The sequence below is a fragment of the Phalacrocorax carbo genome, chromosome 6 (genome assembly GCF_963921805.1).
Source record: "Phalacrocorax carbo chromosome 6, bPhaCar2.1, whole genome shotgun sequence".
NCBI classification, from domain to species: domain Eukaryota; kingdom Metazoa; phylum Chordata; class Aves; order Suliformes; family Phalacrocoracidae; genus Phalacrocorax; species Phalacrocorax carbo.
This window is the reverse complement of record NC_087518.1, coordinates 53,194,795-53,214,760: the sequence shown is the minus strand read 5'-3', so window position 1 is coordinate 53,214,760 and position 19,966 is coordinate 53,194,795. Positions and strand designations below refer to the sequence as shown.

The 19,966-nt window shown below is 39.6% G+C and overlaps 2 protein-coding genes across 16 annotated transcripts in view; one reads left to right on the top strand and one right to left on the bottom strand.

Annotated features, from left to right (window-relative positions):
- Nucleotides 1-12,929, bottom strand: part of DNAJB4 (DnaJ heat shock protein family (Hsp40) member B4) — a 30,539-nt gene extending 17,610 nt beyond the window's left edge. The window contains exons 1-2 of one of the 4 annotated variants that reach the window (XM_064455374.1): nt 12,771-12,900; nt 12,023-12,099 (exon numbers count right to left, since the gene is read on the bottom strand). The gene's annotated coding sequence lies outside the window, so the exon portion shown is untranslated. Of the gene's footprint in view, nt 1-12,022; nt 12,100-12,766 lie in introns of all 4 variants that reach the window. The other 3 variants (XM_064455373.1, XM_064455371.1, XM_064455376.1) reach the window with 3 other exon arrangements.
- A 188-nt stretch (nt 12,930-13,117) lies between these two features.
- Nucleotides 13,118-19,966, top strand: part of FUBP1 (far upstream element binding protein 1) — a 36,962-nt gene continuing 30,113 nt past the window's right edge. For 8 of the 12 annotated variants that reach the window (XR_010373457.1, XR_010373458.1, XR_010373460.1 and 5 more), the window contains exons 1-9: nt 13,119-13,334; nt 14,419-14,509; nt 15,494-15,556; nt 16,391-16,429; nt 16,778-16,817; nt 17,649-17,698; nt 17,791-17,862; nt 18,140-18,197; nt 19,802-19,964. Coding sequence is in view for 7 of the 12 variants with exons in the window: in XM_064455366.1 (XP_064311436.1) it covers nt 13,221-13,334; nt 14,419-14,509; nt 15,494-15,556; nt 16,391-16,429; nt 16,778-16,817; nt 17,649-17,698; nt 17,791-17,862; nt 18,140-18,197; nt 19,802-19,964 (690 nt within the window). In the remaining 5 variants the exon portion in view is untranslated. Of the gene's footprint in view, nt 13,335-14,418; nt 14,510-15,493; nt 15,557-16,390; nt 16,430-16,777; nt 16,818-17,648; nt 17,699-17,790; nt 17,863-18,139; nt 18,198-19,801; nt 19,965-19,966 lie in introns of all 12 variants that reach the window. The other 4 variants (XM_064455370.1, XM_064455369.1, XM_064455367.1 and 1 more) reach the window with 3 other exon arrangements.

Genomic DNA, 19,966 nt, shown 5'->3' with positions numbered 1-19,966 from the left:
ACATACATATGGACAAGTGCTACACATCATAAGTGGTATGACCTTGCTCCCATTGTTCTGCCAAACTTCCGGGTCTTAGAATAGTTGCATTGATAATATGAGTTAGTTGCTTTCTTTAGAGAAGCCTTCATAAGAACAACTGAAACAAATTAAGGAAACATTCTCAGGAACAGTTATACTCAAATTCTAGATTAATCATAAATTAGCACCAGTATAAGGTAATATGAAGGAGAAGCTTCTAAGCAGAACAGTGCCATTATTCCCTGAAGTAGCTGAATAAAAATGCTCATTATTTTCTTTAAATTAAGCCATTTCTTCTATATTCCTCACCTATTAAACCTCAGAAAAAACTGAAAAAGACAGGGCTAGATCACAGTGCAAGTTAAAGAGCAAACAAAACCACAAAGGCAAATTCCAGAGAGATCACAACTATAAATACACATGTGCACGTAAATGTCAGGCTAGAGGAGCCAAATCCCTCCCCAGAAAAAGCTCTTTCAAGTATTGTAATATTTGCAAAACCACACTAATGAATGGAATAAACTGACATTTGTCTACAATGGTTTGAAGAAAACACATCCAATAGTAAAATTTCCTATAATATCATCCATTATTTTCCCAGAGAAAGAAGAATTTGAGAATGACTTTTCTCCCCACCATCTTTAACTGTATGTCGTTGTTGAATGAGCTACATTTATACTTTTGGACCACGAATAAGACCTTATACATGCAAATCCCATCCCTGAATTCATTAAATTTCACTACAGAAATATTCACTAGCTGGTCTCATACACAGAAGTAAATTTTAGAATTTACAACAGAAGCAACAAATAGTTGATTTTTTAAATATATCTAACAGAATATGCAAAGTGAAACCTGCAGAGCCTAACAGTTCTTTCTTATCAATGGCCCTGAAAGAAAAGCTTTGTTTAGTCACACACTTCATACCCAAGTAACTACCCAAATTTATAAAATTTTTACTTTACTTCTCTGCAGAAACATGCTGCACTGTAGTGGAAGTAAAAGGTTCATTGTACATAAGGATTCTGGGGCTGATTTTATATCTAAATAAATAATCCTATGAGGAAGTGAAATACCACATAAATCTTTAAAATATTAATAGAATTATAAAGCTGCAATAGACAGTGACATTAACTTTGTTAAACAGCATACTTAGGCACACTTATTTTATATTTTCACATTGCATACATCGTGTCTTTGAGACACTACTTGTAAAAGATTTGAATTGAAATGCACCCTGAAGTATTTACCAGTTTGCATACTACAGACATCACAATTTCTTTCCTGAGGCATATGCAAGAGTGCAATTTAATGCAATTCAACCGCAACTGAAGCTTGTATTAAAATGATTTGTTGACTTTTGACTTCCTCACAGATTAAAAAGGAAGAAATGTAGTGGGATAGTTATAGTCATACTTTACAAAAATAGCTGGCTCCCATTCGAGCTATATTTAAGTCACTGTGAAACAGTACTTCACAGGACACACACAGCCAATATAGATTATTTTTTTAAATCTAGGAAGTATAGGAGATATCCGCTTCAAAATTTTTATAATATCACTTGAACATACATGAAGTTATGCTCCTGCCAACAGGCCAAAGGACACGTTTTTAAGGTCTTTTATGGGAAAGCTTACTTTAAATACACACTTCAGAGTTGACATGAATTTACAGCTCAAGTTCAAATGCTAAATCTCAAAACACATACTTCTATCACCCAGAGATATACTGTTACCACTTCTGAACTCTCAAAATGAATTTTTAAGCCTGCGATTCATGCAGCCTTCTATTTTATTTGGAAAATCTACACTACAACAGACACTTAGCAACTTTTTTTAGTTTCATCTTTCTTGTTACTTTTGTAACACTAGACCAAAAGCTAGAAGTGCTATGCACAACTGAAAACGTCCATAATATTTTCACATTAGAACTTACTATCATTTGTTATACTTTAAGCTACAGGGTTGGGTTCTTCTCTTCAGAAAATTATTATATTGCCACTATATATATAATGACCTACATAGAAGTATATGCATTACTAACAAAAAAGAAAATAAACTGATCTAAGCTCAAGTAGATTTTATATTAAATATGGTTACAACTCTCTTCGAAAACATTACTAGGAGACTAGTAACACATGCACACTGATACTTCATCACAACATAGCAAACTTACATGTCATTAACATAAAGAATTGCTTTCTCATACCTGATTCCTGTCTACTAAGTCACTCTACTATAGCCGAAGAACAAAAATACACTTGGAAGAATTTTCCAAATTTAACTTTCCATTGCTGAGAGGGAATGAACATCTTCTTGCAAGCAGGCAAAGTTCTTGGGACTCAGCTATGAAGCATCGCACTGATGAAAACGTAACTACTCCCCCTTACTTCACAATGGTGTGATTAACTATTTCGGTCAAGTACCAGACTGCACTTTGATAAACAAAAGGAAACATTGGAAACATGGTCACACAAAGCAACACACAAAGTATTTTCATCTACAGATTTCATCTTCTGGAAGTGTACAGATTCCACAAGTGCTTTTCAATTCCTTACTTAGATTCAGTGTTCTTTTCGATTCCCACCCACACAAATTTCTGTAAAAGGACTCCTCTTCAAAACAAGTTGATTGGTCAACCAGGAAAAACGCCAATCATGCAAAACATTTAACAGGTTCCCTCACATTACTGACTACGCCTATTTACTACACTCGCTATTACAAACATCAAGTAGTTAATGACATTGTTGCCATAGGTACTGCTGTTAACATCTATACAGAAAAGTGTACCATGGTGGTAAGGAGAAATATCTTCTCACTGTTGTTACCAAACAAACAAACAAAAAAAAGACATTCATAAGGAAGCTGAAGTTCTGTTTCCTTGAAGAAAATGTTCTGTTTTGACAAGTTCAGCACAATTTAATATTAAGTTATCAGTTCAGGGCAAAGAAAGCAGAAAAACATAGTAGTCAAAGTTATTCCTTTCAATTTTACATATAGTAAGCCTGGATCTTTGTCCTAACTACTTTTGGTACTGACTGCTAACACTCAGGAATTTATCCAAGACTTGGGGAATTCTGTCCTGAAACAGTCCGTGTGCAGAGGAAAAGTTAGACTTCCTCACACCTTTATCACAGTCAGGTTTCTCCCATGCCACCAACCATCCCGTGTTGGTTTTATTACAAGTAAAGATGTTTATCGTGAGGAACAGCTTAAGGCTCCCTAATTGTTTGCTGTTTCCCTCCAACGCTAGTTCCTTTTTATTTGATTGTATTAATATTTAAGCTTTGTAGCCTTTCTGGTGATTGTTTTAAGAAAAAACATACTGCTGCAATACAAGTCTTTCAGATTCTCAAGTGCTAACATACTCAGACCCTGAATACATTTTCAGTATTGTCACACAGGAGTATTTTATCAGTTGGACATACGCTTTATACATATGCCACAGGCTTCCATGTTAAACTTTTCTCAACATGAATAGCATACAACATAACGAAACAGATGTTGCTTAAAAAAAGATAAAATAAGCACTGGTTAATTCTGATTAGTGTCAAAAAGAATACAAGACTGCCTGGCAGCCACAAAAAAAAAAGCAAATAAAGTGGTAGGAGTTACTAGGAAAGGAATAGAGAACAAATCAGAAAACATTATTATAGTATCCTATGAACAGTACAGTACCAATAGTACATCTATACCATAACACTGCCATTCTGTTCCCCTCAATTCCCAAAAACCAAGTATTTTTTTTTAACTGTTCAGAGAAGGACCACAAAAGATCATGGAAGATATGAAAGTGCTTCCACATGAGAAACAACTGAGGACGCTGAAAAGACAGAAAGAAGTCACAGAGCTCTACAAGGTCTACAAATGATGGAGAAATGGTTTACTCCCATCTAAGATAGAGCCACTGTATGAAACTAGCAGAAGCCAGTTTCAACAAAAAAAATTAAGAAGGTCTACAAGTGACAGGATTCCCTGCCAAAGGACACTGGAAACTCAAAAATGGTTTCAGTGGGGTACCGAAAAAATACCATAGAAGAGATCCACTGCAATTTCCTTGACAGAGAAGCCAGAGCATGAAATCCCTGAGCTGCAAATATGTGGAAGCTAGGAAGGTGGCAAGAGGACCAAGCATTTGCTTTATTCCAACTTTCCCTGAAGCATCTACTTAGGGCCACTTTTGAATGCAAATTACTGGACTAAACACACTACTTTAATGGACAACCAGTTCAGCATTCTCTAGAGAGGCATCCTCATTAGATTAATGAAAATCTCAGTATAATGCAATTCAGCCACTTCCACGTCCTAAAGGACAAAAGCTTTCTAACACAGAAGCTTAAAATGTGAGCACTGGCACTACGTAATCAACCTCAGTGACAGACAAATGCTGCAAACGTACGTTTCAGCCAAGCGGTGGAGGTCCACTCCAGCTAAGGTATTAGAAGAAAAGTGTTTGGGTACTCGTTATTCTAGCATGCTTCCTTGTCTTATAACTGGAGTATTGTTTTGTATAAGTTTTCAAAAAAACTTTCAACTCTCATTAGTACTGCTAAGAAGGGTTGGTGGGGGCTTTTTTGTTTTGGGTTTATTGGGGGTTGGTGTTTTGTTGTTGTTTTGGGGTTTTTTTTAAATGTACATATACTAGATGCAGGTTACTTAAAACTGACTTGAAATTACAACCCAGGGTACCACTTGCAACCCTGCTGCCTCCTCTTTCTCTCCTGCCACCTCTCCATCTGTTCCTATGAAACAAAGAATCAGTTGCCTAGAGGCTCTCAGACAATTCACACAAAGAAAAAAAACCCCACATTGAAAAGATAAGTAGAGCTCTACCCTCATTTTCCTACCCAGAGATCTGTTTATTATACAAACCTTGGAAAAATAAGAAATTAATATTAAACATATCTATATTGTTCTCCGTCTAAGTGACATAAAGAGGGGTGTTGCCTACAATAGACTTTTCTAAACATGTATTTAGTAACACTGGTAAAGACATTTCTAATACTCCAGTTTTCAATAGAAGTGAGGCTTAACTTGACACTAACACTCGATGGATTCAGCCCCACTCTCACAGCACAGAAGGGGCAGAAATCTCCCTACAAGTAGAGAGACAGAATAGCCAGCTCATATGCTACTCCTTCTGGAGTCCAGCCTTCTCCACCCCACTGTCCAGAGCCAGCTGGCACAAACCAAAGTAACATTTGCTCGGGACTAGCTGAGGCTGGACGCAAGGCCAGCCAGCTCAGACCCTGGGAACCGTGATTGGCTCCCTACCAGTTCTTCCACCAAACGAATCCTGGTGCAGCAGAACTCCTGTGACCTAATACCAGTGCAATGTACTGATTAACAGTAAAAGGACAATGGAAAAATAGTGCTTGTTTCCACAATAACCCTTGCTGACTTTCCTTCAAGAAACTGGAATGGAAAAAGTTTTTAAAAGGCATTTTAAATGTTTTTATTTCAATATCCTACATAGTTATCACAACTACTTTATCACCCAGAAAACATTAAGATGGGCAGACTCTTTCATTTAATATCTGTTTCAGAAGAAGTAGCATACAACAGCTCCTCTTTTAGCCTTTTACCTGTTTGATTCACAACAAAGGAATCCTAAGGGGTTTCTTCCACCAAACAATGTAATTAACAACCTGCTGTCTCAGCAAAGAGGCAGCAGCAGAGAATTCAGGGCACCTGTAGAATAGAGATAGTCCTTACAGGTTAGCTCTTGCTAACAATTTCTGGGAAGTTGGCACTGGCATGACTCAGATGTGACCTGATCTGAACCTGAAGCCTGTCTTTCCAATGGTTCTCAGCCTATCACTTACCTAAGTGATTGGATTCATTCTATTAAAAAAAAAAAAAAAAAAAAAAAAAAAAAAACCCACCAACCCACAACAGCCCCAACACACTGCCGGCTTGGTATATTCATTAGTGGAACATAACAAATTATAGAAATATTTTCTTAACAGTGAAGATGGTCTTCAGTATGAAGCTGTAGAGTAATAGGCGCATCTAGAGTTGTACCACTACTTCAATCAATGTTCCATAATTCAGGAACAGAAAGAAGTCATGTCTGCAAGTAATTTTTTCTTCTTGCAGAAGTATTAGATTTTTTCCTGGCATAGTTAAAAAGCTATCAGTAAACAGAAAAGCTGAGAGAAAAAACTGAGTAAGCGTGACACTGATCATAGATACAGGTCACATGTAAGAGTGGGAAGGGTAGGTGGAAGATGCCTGCACAATCCCTATCCATGCTCTACTTGTTGGGGTTTTTTTTGGTTTGGTTCCCCCCCGTAATGGCAGAAATTAATAGTTTCCAGTAAAAAATAAACTCCTTCCTCAGTCTTGATGAAAGAGAGAAACTGCAAAACAAATAAATCCATTTGGAAAAGCTGCTGGGCTACATGGTATTGTTTTTAATTGCACTCAAACAAGATTAAGGTTATTAATCATTACCAAATAAGGATCTGCACACATTTTTGCCGTGGACATGTGATCACACTGTTCTTACATAAGCAAAAGGAGATTGTCACACTAGATGTTTTTTCCAGAGTGCGCTCGTCAAAATCCCACCCAGCTGCTATGATTCACACAGCTAGTTTTACATGCAAGGCTGAAAACACACACACTGAACCATTGCATAAAAACAGGAATTTGGTAAGGAGGTGTCAGAAAAACTCTGTTTAACCTGAAAGGAGAACATATGTCAGCACACCTAAACTCACTTAAGTTGAAACAATAAGAATGTACTTCTGTTCACCTACAGAAGACAGAACTACAGGCAGCCCTAGTTATATTTATCAGAGTCTGCTGTAATAGAATTCAAAATAGTTGCTCATTAGTCTTTCAAATGTTTCAACCACATCCCACAGCTCAAATCACGTTTCTTGGTTGTTTTTTCCCTCCTTAGTCAACCTAGAAGTTTTGGGAAAGAAGATGGGAGTTTGATAGACCTGCATTGCAGTTAATCTCCTAACTGACGTTATTTCTCTAGGTTAGATGGATTAAATGGTGCTAGGTAAAGAAGATAGAACATGGAAAGGTGAAATATTAAGCAGAAAAATGTCCAGGTGTTTTAAAGTGATAGCAAATTTCAGCATCTATTCTACTAACAGACTATAGAAATTCTATAGTTTCATGAAAATTTTCCACCCAACTCATCCCAAAAGTTTAAACTTTTCATGGTAACAAGTCCTAGAAAGACATTTCACTGTAGAAATCAACATATTTTCCTTTTAACCTACTCCCTGTCCCTTCTGGAAAAATGGAGTACAAAGAATAGTGATGAATTAGAGGACACCTGCAAATAAAATGTATCATTTCCCTGACTATTTAATGAAAACATTACAGAGAATCTGTTTGCTCATAGGACATAACCCTAAGAGACAACCTGTACGAATCTCCTCTTCATAGACTCTGCAGAAAACGCCGATCCATAGTAAAAAAGTTGAGGTGTATAGTTTTTTTGTTTGTTTAAGCTAAACTTACAGAATCTCCTGTCTTCTTGCTCTTCAGATCAAGTCATATCATGACATCCACATCACTGATTTCTTTGAGTGATATCTGAGATTAACCCAGCAACATTCATCCCTTTTCAAGTAAATGCAGCATCGTTATGAGGGCTCATTTGTAAACACAACTGAGCTTTTGATGATTACACCAAGATACCTTTAACCACCAACAGATACTGAAGTGGCAGTTAGACTATAGCTTTCTTTAGGGTGCCTCTGGATATTGATTTATTGAAGAAAAAATCTAGCCTTACACATTCACAAACTTCACTGCAAACATTTATTTTCCCCAAAACATACACATAACCCTTACAATAAAGTTTAAGACAATTTCCAGTTTAGATAAGCTTGCATTAGTCATGGTTTTATGGACTGAAGGGATTAAACATTTATGGCTTCTAAAACACCTCTTCCATTTTTCCTTCCTCACCCTCAGAAGAGATTTACCTTTCTGTGCTAGTTTTTTTTAACTGACTCTGTGATATAAGCACAACTTGGTTAAAAATAAGGTGCCTTGACTCACAAATTAACAAATAAAGATGTTAGCTGTAATTAAACAGTATCAGAAAGAATACTACTAAGGCCCAGGCCTATGTAATAGAGAAGTACACCAAACCCTTTAAATAAAGCTTTTGAGATGAGGATTCTGAACATTACTGGCTTAATTCAACAAAATGTGCATTTACACACTCATTAACAGGACTTCAATGCACATTCTTCAGTGCTCTGCTGATAGAGGAATACAGTGGACACTTCTATCTCCTACAGCTACTACTGCAATACGTATTTGTTCTCCCTTTAAAAGCCCCTCAGCCCACATCTCTGCCCTTCTTAACCCCCATTCACATGCAACTTCCATGCCTAGCTCCATCAACCAATTTATTTCAAACAAGGCCTTTCACACTTCTCCATCTGGGAAGAGTTTTGCAGAAGCTAACAGCACACAAATTCGCTGGGCTCTCCAAACTTCCCTTCCCATGACACCCACACAAAAGCATCCAACTCCTTGACCAAGTAGGACACTGAAGACTGATGACCACATTATCACGCTGACTAATATTATCCATCTACCTTTTTGCACTACATTCATTCTATATGGTGATCCGCTGCCTCATGGCACAGTCCAGCTGTATTTAAGGAAGAAGTGCATGTTCTCCAATTTATCCTTCTGCATTTGTGACATACCTAATGCAATCTGATAGCAAGCTAGTCAACTTTTCAGAGGCTAAATCATGTTAATCTCTCACTGCCCAACTCTCCTCAAGCCCAGAATCAAATTTGCTAGTTGGAACCTTGGGGCAAAGACCCCCTTCTTCCCTGTTAAGTTTTACCAGTAAATTTCTTTTCAGCAGCTTCGACCCACTTCTAGCTTTAAATCTGCTCACTATGCTTTCTGCAAGTCATTGCTGGCGTGGGGAAATTTGCAATTGGTTTCTGATGATTTCATCACTTTGGGAGATTTAGATCAACAGATTCAAATCCTAACCGTCAGCTGGTGCTCCTGCACTGGCAAAGGGTGTCCAGGATCTGCAACATTATCAGTAGAAAACTCCCTTAAGTAACTACCGAGAGAAGATTCAGCATCTGCTCTATATCCAAACAACTGCTGATCTGTCATGAGCTTTCATATTTACCATACATGCACCAAAGTAGTAATTACAAATTTCAGATCCACAATTTGGATCTGAAAGAGAATGCATCAGAAAAAAAATGGCACTGTAACACACAACAGTTATCCTTCTCTGATAAAGACTGTAATCACTTTTCCTATATAAAAAAGTGTTGAGCATACTGAGGCAAAGCTAAACAAAACACGACACCCAGAAAGTTGCAGAGGCAACCTTATGAGAAACATAATCCTTTTGTTTAAGACCCTGTGAGAGGTCTCCTTACCTGTACTAGCAAACCACTTCTTTCATGACTTACCCTTTGGTCTGGTCACTGCAGATCAAAGTTGAAGTCAATTGTTACAGGGGAAAAAAAACTCCAAATAACCCAAACAATGGAACAGAGCTCAATGCAAACATGCACTGACATGTCTTAGCTTAATGCAGAGGATTTGGGTCAGTTCCACACTTTTACATCTATGCTCCTGCAATGCCTGAACTAGCTAATTTAGAAATATCCCAGAGTACCTTTTGGTAGAAGTAAGGATTTCTTCATACACAATATTTGACTTAAAAAACCGCAGAAATGTGGTTTGTTTGTGGTTTTTCCCCCCAAGAACTCTCCACTAAAGTCTGTGACAAGACAATCCATATTATATATAAGGAGTTTTCTGACTTGTCAGTTTTCATTTGAACTTGTTTCTCAGTAATTACACCTACCAGAATGTTCTAATTGTTGTTGTCTTCAGTAATCATCGGACTATGGTCTGAAAACCTTGAGAGATATCATTATCTAATAAGTTTAGTTAAGGGAAACACCTTCCTCCAATCTCCAGAAGAAATACTGAAAGACATTTTAGAACTCCATATTCTCTGTTACTTCTTATGTTGTCTACTATCTAATTATTAAAATTCTGAAAGCGGTAGATCTACTATACATCCTTCAGTAAAAATGAGTTACTCTAGAACTGAGGCTTATTTTACACAGTAAAACAGGAGTTCTCTTGCTCTAGCAGCGCAGTGCAAATATTTGCTTACCAACCTATTACATTAAATTTCTTAGAAGGCAGATTTGAGAAAACAGGAAATGAGTAATTTTTGCAAGTAAGAAAGCAAAATAGCCTGGCACATGCTGCTCCAACAAGTCTGCAAAGCGTCTGAAAGAATATAGCAGTTAGCACTCTTAAGGAGTTGCATCCTTACCCCACTCCTTTAAGAGATTAAGGAGAAGGAATTAATCCCATAGGGATAATTTTCTCAACAGAAGTATCATTTTAAAAAGGGAAATGGAGATAGAATACTTTAAAAGAGGCACGGGTTTCTAGCAGATAGGTGCCATCATGCGATGTTGATAAAGATCATTAGATCAACTTAGGAATGGTGAAAATAAGGGCATAATATTTATATAGTATATATTACTTAAGATCTTACTTCTCTGTAATTTGCTAAATTTCATGTTCTAACTACCTGAAAAGCCTAAGAAATACAGGGACTTCAAGAACTTGGAAGCTAGAGGAATTCATATATGTACTAAATATCTCATCTTTCAAATAAGCGTCATCTCAAGCAGTAATAAAAAGCTAGTAAAAATTCCAAAATCAACGTTCACTTATCATTAGTTCCTTATGAATGCAACTAGAACACTTAAAGTACCAGGCAAGAGTGTTTTCATTAGCCCAAGGCATTATAGCTGCTTTGAAGTATCATCAGCCTCATACAGCTACTGCCTTGTCTCACAGAACTTAGCAAAGAACTATTATCTCATTTCATAACAATAAAAAACAAAGCGCATAGACGCTCCACACCTTATAATAAGCGAAGAGCCATAAAAGACATAGCCAGTAGCCAGTATTAGCTTCAACACATCACAGTCAACTCCTATGACTCAACTTATTTATTTGCATAGCATGGCTGGTATACAAAGCCAAATTCTCAGTAACAAAGGAAATTTTAAAATAGTTCAAGATCAAATTATTGTTTAGAAATAGCAAAGAGTCAAGCATGAAAATTAATTTCTTACTTTCCAAACCTATTTTTGCCCCCCCCTCCCCCCCCCCCCCCGAGTTAACACAGCTACACTAATGGAAAATTGTTGTGGTTTAAGCCTGAAGGCAGCTACTCAATCCCTGGTATAGGCTAATTCTGAACAGACTTTTTCAGCACAAGTATCTCAGCAGCAAGCTTCACCTAGCTCTAATTATACACTGTAATCTGCCTAAAGGCATATAGGAATTTTAATTTTGTGGAATATATTAATCTTAAAATCCTTTTGAGCTACACTACTTCAGAAGTTTCATAGAAGGCAAAAAGAAATCTAGCACATTTTCAGTTTTCTTTGTCGGCGCAATCTCGACTGGAGATGCAGGATAATTCGACCTCAGCAGCAGCAGGGTGTGTGTCTTACGGTATGCTAAAATGAACCCATTTATAAGCAGCCAGCAGTGAAGGGACCAATGAGAAACCAGGAACTTCTCAAGGCAGCACAGAACTACAAGACTAACTAAAAAAGAAACAGCAAGACACATTTTCTTATACGACTTCAGCAGAGTTGGTCCCTCCCTGCACAGAGCCCAAAACCAGGCAAAGTCCAAAACAGCAATTCCTGAATTAGAAATTCTCTGACAACAGAGAAATGTACGCTCATCTAGGTCAGAAGAGACCTTCCACACTTCAGTTTAAAACTACATATGTTTTTTAAAAACAAGCATTATGTTTATATAATCCAGGAGCGCATGAAAAAGCTACAGTTCGATGCATTTAAATAAGTTTTTTAAAATTGCAAAACATCCCCTTGGAAGAGTACAGAAAGCGGTTGTCCAGCTCAGTTCCTCTTCAGTATTATCTAGCCTCTACTGCTATGATAGTTAAGGAGATATCCTATGACCTTATCTAGATGTGAAGCCTTTGCAACTCTGTCATCCGTATTCAGCACGACAGTTCATCCCCACCGGGTCAAAGAACCTAAACAGGGCCCGGATTAAAGCATTACTAGCTCTAATTTTTCATTAAAGCTTATGCTTGCGCAGCCACGAATAAAACCCCTCCCAACTGTAAAAACCGTACAACTGCAGCGACCGTTTTCAACGCAGGAATAAACAACCGCGGTCGCTGCAGGAGGGGGCAAGAGAAGCTCCGTGAAAGGAAAAAAGCCTGCTCGGTTTCTCGGGGAGGTGGAACAGCCCAAAAGCCGTCCGAAAGAACGGAGGGACGGGCCAGCGCTCCGCCTCACCGCCCCGGCCGCCGGCTCTGCCCCCCCGCGGCTCGGTAACAGGCGTGACAGGCCGCCCCTCGCCGCTCCCGCCAAACCTCCCCCGTTAGACGCCACGGTTCCCCCCCCTCGGAAACGCCGTTTGTGTTGTTTCCCCTCGCCGTGTCCCACGGCCGGCGGGCGGACTGACAGCGCCAGGCACCGCCGCAGGGCACCGCCGGAACAAAAGGCCGGGCCCCCAGCCCCGCTCAGGGCTTGGGCCAGCACCGCCGCCCCTCCGCCCCTCCAGGGAGGAACCGAGCCTCCCGAACGCCTCCCCGGGCGCAGCCTGACACGGGCGGGCAGCCAAGCCACAGCGCTGCCGGTCGCCCCGGACCTCCTCCCGTGACCACCCTCCCATGACCACCCTCCCGCACTCACCCACCTGACGTCGCCTCAACCGCCCACCGGTCCAACCGCGCTCCCGGCTCCCTCCGCGCCCTGGGCGCGGCTCCCGCTCCCTCACTCCGCGGCTGGAGACCAAATCACGCGAGACCTGCCTAGCAACCCCTACCCCTCCACCGCCGCACTGCCCGCGCCACGTGACCCTCCCAGCCCTATCACCGGTTGTCTCTAACGGCTCGTGCCGCTGTGGAAACACCGCGAGCTCCACCCCCGCCCGCTCCCACCCGCTCAGCGAAACGCCGCGAGGTTTCTCCGTTGTTCTCCGGCGCGCCCATGAAATCTCGCGCGAGGTCTCGCGAGGTGAGGCCCCATTCCCTCCCCCCTCCCCGAGCACGATGCCGCGCAGGAATGTGAAAGGCTCCCGCCCGCCGCCATTTTCTTTCTTTCTTGGCAGGCAGCGAGCGGGGCAGGAAGCGGTGGCTGAGCGACTATGGCGGACTATTCCACGGTGCCCCCTCCTGCTTCGGGCGCGCCCGGGGGAGGCGGCGGTGGAGGTGGAGGAGTGAATGATGCCTTTAAAGACGCGCTGCAGAGGGCTAGGCAGGTGTGTGCGTGTGTAACGTGGCTCTGCCAAATCAATGGGCCCGCGGGTCCCGGGGCCTGGAGGCGGCCGCGGGAGGAGGCGGCGGGTGCGGCCTCACGGCGCCGAGCTCCGGGCAGAGCTGAGGAGGGGCCCCTTCGCCAGGACGCGCCTGTGGGAGGGTGGGGGGGAGCTGTGTCCCGGCCCCGCGCCTCTTCGGGCGGTGAGAGGGTTTATTTTCCAGTCAGCCCGGCTCTCTCCGCCCCGCCATTGCCCGCTGGCGCCCCGGCCGGGCCCGCCGCCGGCCGCGCCATGGCGGGCGGCGGCGTGAGGAGGGCGGCGTGGCGGGGTCCCCGCTGCCGGGCGGCGGGGAGGGGAAATGCCAGCCGGCGGCGGAGCGGTGTGCCGCCTTACCGGTGCCCGGCGGCGGGAGGAAGGGAAGGAGGGCGGCTCCGCCGCTCGGCCCGCGCGGCGTCCCCCGGGGCGCCCTCGGTGCCCGCTAACCTGCCTGGACCGGTTGGGAAGCGCTGCGGCCTGCGGAGGGCTGTCTTTTCGGAAGTTCTTTATCCCCATGTTTTATTTGTAGCCTTTCTCCACGGGCGATGTTTTCACTATTTCTCGGGTAAAATTTTCGCGTCGTCGGGCAATAACCCGCCGCGGTTTTGGCAATATTTGAAGACCTGATGTAGTCTGGGTTACTAAGGTTTGAAATAGTTTGAGCACTCGGGCCCTCTGTGAGATACCGCAGTGTTTCGTGAAGAACGGGTAGAAAAGGAAAAGCACCTTTTACAAAAACTTTACGGTGCTTGAAAGGCAGGGTTTGGGTTTTGGTTTGGGTTTTTTGTTGTGGGTTTTTTTTTTCCAACCGATGAAGAAAATATAATAGCTTTGCTGTTGAAGGATGAGCGCAAGTCTCGTGAAGACATTGAAAAAATAAAATTTCTGTGAGCAGAACTGTTTCTAGCAGCATTCTGCGTAACTGGGGTCATCTTAATATGCGTTGTCCAAATCGCTTAAAATCTCTTAGAAGACCTGGAGTAAACGAGGACTGGCTGATTTATTTTGGTGTTTATTTTTTTAAAACTTATAACATCTGCCTTGTGTTTAGATTGCAGCAAAAATTGGAGGAGATGCTGGCACATCAATGAATTCAAACGACTACGGTTATGGAGGACAAAAAAGACCTCTTGAGGATGGAGGTATGCACTCGTTACTGCTGCATTTGTTTTTATTGAGTATGGCCATGGTGCTAGAAAGATTGAAGGTGGTTTTTTTTCCCTTTGTGTTTTTTTTTTTTGCCATAGCACAGCATAAAAATATTTTGTTCCCTCTAGATCATGACATTTTTTTTCATTTTCAGTTTAATGGGGAAGTCTGTTTTAAACCATTGTGCTCTAAAGTGAAGTGAATGTAGGCCTGTTTTAAAATATTTTAAATGTGGTTTAAATGCTGATAAGAGGAAAATGTGTGCCAGGGAAGGGGGGCAGATAAATTAATGGTTGAGAAACACTTACACAGGTATGTCAGTTAAGTCTTTTGTTGTTGTGTAGGACTGATTACCGTTTGTAAATCACAGTTAGGGTAAGAAGTGCTCACTCCGTAAATTTGATTTTTTCATATACTTTATTACTGCACAATTTCAAATAAAAGTATTAATGCATTTCATTGTGAAAGCATAGGACTTTAAAAAAAGACAGGAAAGTCAATTTTCTACCTTGTCGACACTTGCGTAATCATATTTAAGCCTACATAGCATGTGTGAACCCTGATAAGATCATATTTAAATCTTCTAACTTGCAGCTTTTTGGATTTGCCTTATACTGCAGTAAAGTCTTCTCCCGAAATGTGTGTGTGTTGTCGTCTGTCTCTTACTAAGCAGCCAGTTTGAACTTAACAGGGTTTGATATGTCTAATATACACATAAAATCCTGGCTAAATTGTGGAAAGAAATCTCTGAGCTTGTTGAAATGTTAATAGGTCTCACAAAAGAGGAATGCCTTTTTTTCCTTTTAGAGGATTGAAACTCAGTCTACAGAATGTAACAAAAGCTTTATATCAGGAGTTCTTGTGTCCTGTAAAAAAGTCCTTTTTTTCTATTAACGGTGAGGTTTTTAATATACAAAAAATGAGCTAATGATGCTTCAGATGATATATGTAATGTATTCTTTTTATTTTATGTGTAGATGGCTCTTGGACAAGTCCGAGCAGTACAACACACTGGGAGGGAATGCCCTCTCCTTTTAAAGGCAGGAATTTTTATTTATTACCTGTGTTTAGTATGTAAACATGACATAAACTAGTGGATCTTTCTGGATTGACACAAATATTTCTTGGAATATGTGTCTGAGTTTTTGCTGCACATGAGTTATGGTGGTTCATATAACCTTCATTTTGGGGTGGGAAGGAAGCATCTGAAGTCTATCTTTTCAGATATAGGTTTATTGTGCCTTTTATTCCTTTACTGTACATAAAGGATTTGGATGGTAGTGATGTAGTTGCGTTAAGTCTGCTTTTTTTTTTGAAGTTTTATGCTATGAAATGCTTCATATTTGGATAGGAATTTCATATCGACATTCAGATTGAGATTGCATTGCCATGTGATAGTGTTTTCAGATGTTTGATCTAGATTTGTGGTCATTGTCAGAAACTTTTTTTCTTTAAATCATTGTTGATTTTTGTATGGATTTGATTTTTTTCTTTTTTACTATAGAAGCATCATTAGCTTGAGCAACCAACAGAGCTAAACTTTGTTCCTTGTCTTAGTTAAGTTTCAGTGACTGGGTATCTATGAGCAATCTACAGTGTGTTCTGAAAACTGCCTTTTGTTAAACTACTGAATAGATAATATGGAAAAACCTAACATCTTTTCAGCTATACTAACCAAGTGCTGAGTGTTCGTGAGATTCTTTCTTTTATTCAGATGATCAACTCCCTGAAATTGGAGGAGAAAAAAAAGAAAGAAAAGGAAAAAAAAGGAAAGGGGGACTAAAATACACTGGAAAGTTACAATTCACACTAAAAGGTGTAAACAGGTCTTGAATTTCTTGGCAAAAAAAATTTAAAAAATCTTAATTTTGCAGATCAACCAGATGCTAAGAAAGTTGCTCCTCAGAATGACTGTAAGTAATTTTTATTTTGTTGCAAAAAATAACCTAAACAAGTGTAACATTTTTAGAACAAGAATTTGAAACAGTGTTCTGGTAGGTCATACTTGAATCAGAAAGATGGAAAGAATGGCAGGGGGTTTACACCTTTTCTTGAAGCAGTGCAAGTCTGCTTTGTAAAACTGGCAATGATGTTAGCAACAGCTGAGAATCATTTTAGCTGTTTTTAAACCTTTCGATAACACTTCTTTAAAAGTCAACTTGGACAAAAGTTGATACAATTAAGTTTTATTATCAAAGGAGAAGCTTAGTTGTAAATTATACAACTTGTTTGAATTTAATTTTAACAATATTTGTTTATAGCTTTTGGAAATCAGCTACCACCGATGCATCAACAACAAAGGTAAGAGTTACGCTACATCTTATGTGGAGTTTTCCTTTTGACTGAAAGAAAGCAGTTTCAACAAATTTTTCTGTAAAAGGGCAATGCATAAAGCAGTTACTCTGTATGTGTGATCTGTAGAAATATAGCTTCAGCAAGTCCCAAGCCAAACACTTACAATGCATCTACATTGCTGTCTCTTTCTTCCTCTTTGCAGACTAGGTTGTGCATCAAGCTTACTAAAAGGAAAATGCGTTGCTGGTTTTTACTACTTGAGCATAGATAGCATAGCTGGAAGTTGGAAGCAGATTTGAAGGGGAAAGGATTGACACTATCTTGTAAACAAAAAGGAAAGCTAATGGATTAAAAAGAAAAAATTCCGATTGAACACAGTGTATTGCTCAGTCAGCTACATTTGCTACATCTTAGTAGTTTTCTCCGCTTGTTTCTTCCCTGAACAACCACATGCAGCTATTATTCTTATGCTTTAGGTGGTTTTGGTAGGTGAGATGCTGAAACTTATGTATTTTGAGCATACTTTGGACATACAGGTGAAAGTTAAAAAGCTACGCTGGCCTTTTTTATACCACAAGTCTCTTACTAGTGGAGAAGATGGAGGAAAACTTACATCAATTCGTAATATACTGGAACTTTTTGTGGTCACTTTTGTATATTGCTAGTTTACTTAGTGCTGTGCTTGCATAATGACTTTTAAAGTTAATGGGAGGCAAGTAAGCCAGGGCAATAGTGGGGGTGCTGGCTTTCTTTAGTTTAATGGGAGGCTATATTTCAATTTAATGCTAGTTTGGTCTCTCAACAGTTGTCTTTCGTTTGATTTAACATTCTCTGTAGGTCTGTGATGACAGAGGAGTACAAAGTTCCAGATGGGATGGTTGGATTCAGTAAGTAGTATGGATGTGGTGGTGTGGTATAGTGAGGGATGTTAGCAAATGCTGTTAATACAAATAATCTTTCTGCGTTTTCTTTCTCCAAGTAATTGGCAGAGGTGGAGAACAGATCTCACGTATACAGCAGGAGTCTGGCTGTAAAATACAGATTGCACCTGGTAACTATTTGTGGCATTTTTTCTTTGTTTAGGTTGGGGGTGGGGGGTAGTAGAAAGTTCAGAAGGCTGATCATTGCTTCTAATTGCCTGAACCTTCATTTAAGGTATATTTTAATGTTTTGTGCTAATCACGATTATCACAGTCTAAAGAAATGGAAAATACAGTCACTGATCATTCTACTTCAGTGAAGTTTCAGTATTTTGTACTTTATGTTTAATTTCTTATCTCTTTCTGACTTAACACTACTGCTAAATTGGTTTTATTTTATGACTGTAGATAGTGGAGGCCTGCCTGAAAGATCATGTATGCTAACTGGAACACCCGAGTCTGTTCAGTAAGTAAAAAGAATTAATGTTGTACTGTGCAATACACATCATTTTTTAGATCGAAATAGAATATCTAGACAGCATGTTTAAAATACTATATTTTTCCTCTTTTGAAGAGGCAGTCTGGTACATAAGAACAAAGGCCCTGAACCTGCACTTAGATACTTCAACATGCTTGGAATTTTAAGACAAAAATTTGGAACTTCAACTTTTTCTAGTCCAGGTCTTGTTGAGGATAATACTTACCTAATCATGCACTGATTTCAGCTTGAGAATGAAATGTGTGAATGTATACTAAAAAGAAATGTGAGCTAAAAAGAGACTCTGTATTAACTATAAATTGGAACATCACAGGGAAAATGTGGAAAACCAATAATGTGTAAGAGTAGGAGTTACTGAAATCCCAGCCTATCAGAGTTCTTAAATGTCTTTGGTATAAATTCACATATATCAAAAGCTATGAAAGTGGTGTCTGTGTTACCTATCAGCAAAGTTAACTTTTGACTTCCTGTGTTCAGGGAAGATGATGATGATAGCAATGAAAATGGTTGGGGTTTGTATTTTCACTGGCACAGGAGTTATGTAACCACTTGAAGACTGACTTATCCTGCTTTGCTAGGAAAGATTTAAATGTAGTAGTATATTTGGTATTGCCTCATTTATGTTAGCTGCTCCTGCTTTGTGTTTGCAGGTAAGGCCTGCAGCTACATGTTTTCCTTTGGTGAAGTAGTGTGGCATTCTCCTCTTATGTGGCAGCCAAGCAGGCTGCTCTTAATGAAGTCATTCCTTTATGGGCATTTTAATTCTAATTATAGTTTATTCTGCTTGCATATTAGAGGGAAGAGTTTTTAACTAATCTTAGTACTGTAGTCCTGATTTTATTCTGGCAACTGACTTATATTTGTGGTAAATATATACTTGCTTCCATACACTCTTCTGGTAATGGTTACAAGTGTCTTTACTTTGCATACTGAATCAAGCAACAACTATCATGGTACTTGGTGTTAAAGCTAGGTTTATTTTACAGTCTGGGGTTTTTTGCCTTTTTATAAAAACATGAGATAGATCTACCTTAAGACTGGCTGTTAGTAGATTAAAGAAAAATTACTGTCAAATGAGAGGTTACCTGAATTACTACTGAAACTAAGCAAAGCTAGAAAAACCTTTCTGATTGTTACAGTTTACCTTTTTTAGTGCATTAAAAATAAGAAATCAGCAATTTCAAATCTTCTAATTAAAATGGAATTTAAAAAAATATTTTAAAGGGCAAGGTTTCCATCATTTGTTCTGAATTAAGGTTTGATCAGTGTAACTGTATTCAGGGACGATGGTTGTGTTTGAGGAGGTAACTTACGTGTGTTTGTTAAAGAACCACCTTTTGTATTCTCATATTGGGGGGTGGTTTAGGTCTATCACATCTTGGAATTAGCTTCTTAAGTTACTGTTACAGATTTACTGAGTTTGCCTCATATTTCTTAGTGATAGTAATTATATTTCTTCTGTAGAAACTTTACAATTTAAAAAAAAGAACAATTTCCAAGCAGAATAGGTGTGGGTAAGTGATACTTGTAGGAATAAGTATGTATTTAGAAATGTATGTATTCCTTCACAGATCAGCAAAAAGATTACTTGATCAAATAGTTGAAAAGGGAAGACCTGCACCTGGCTTTCATCATGGTGATGGACCTGGAAATGCAGTCCAAGAAATTATGATTCCAGCAAGTAAAGCAGGATTAGTTATTGGGAAAGGTGGAGAGACAATTAAACAGTTGCAGGT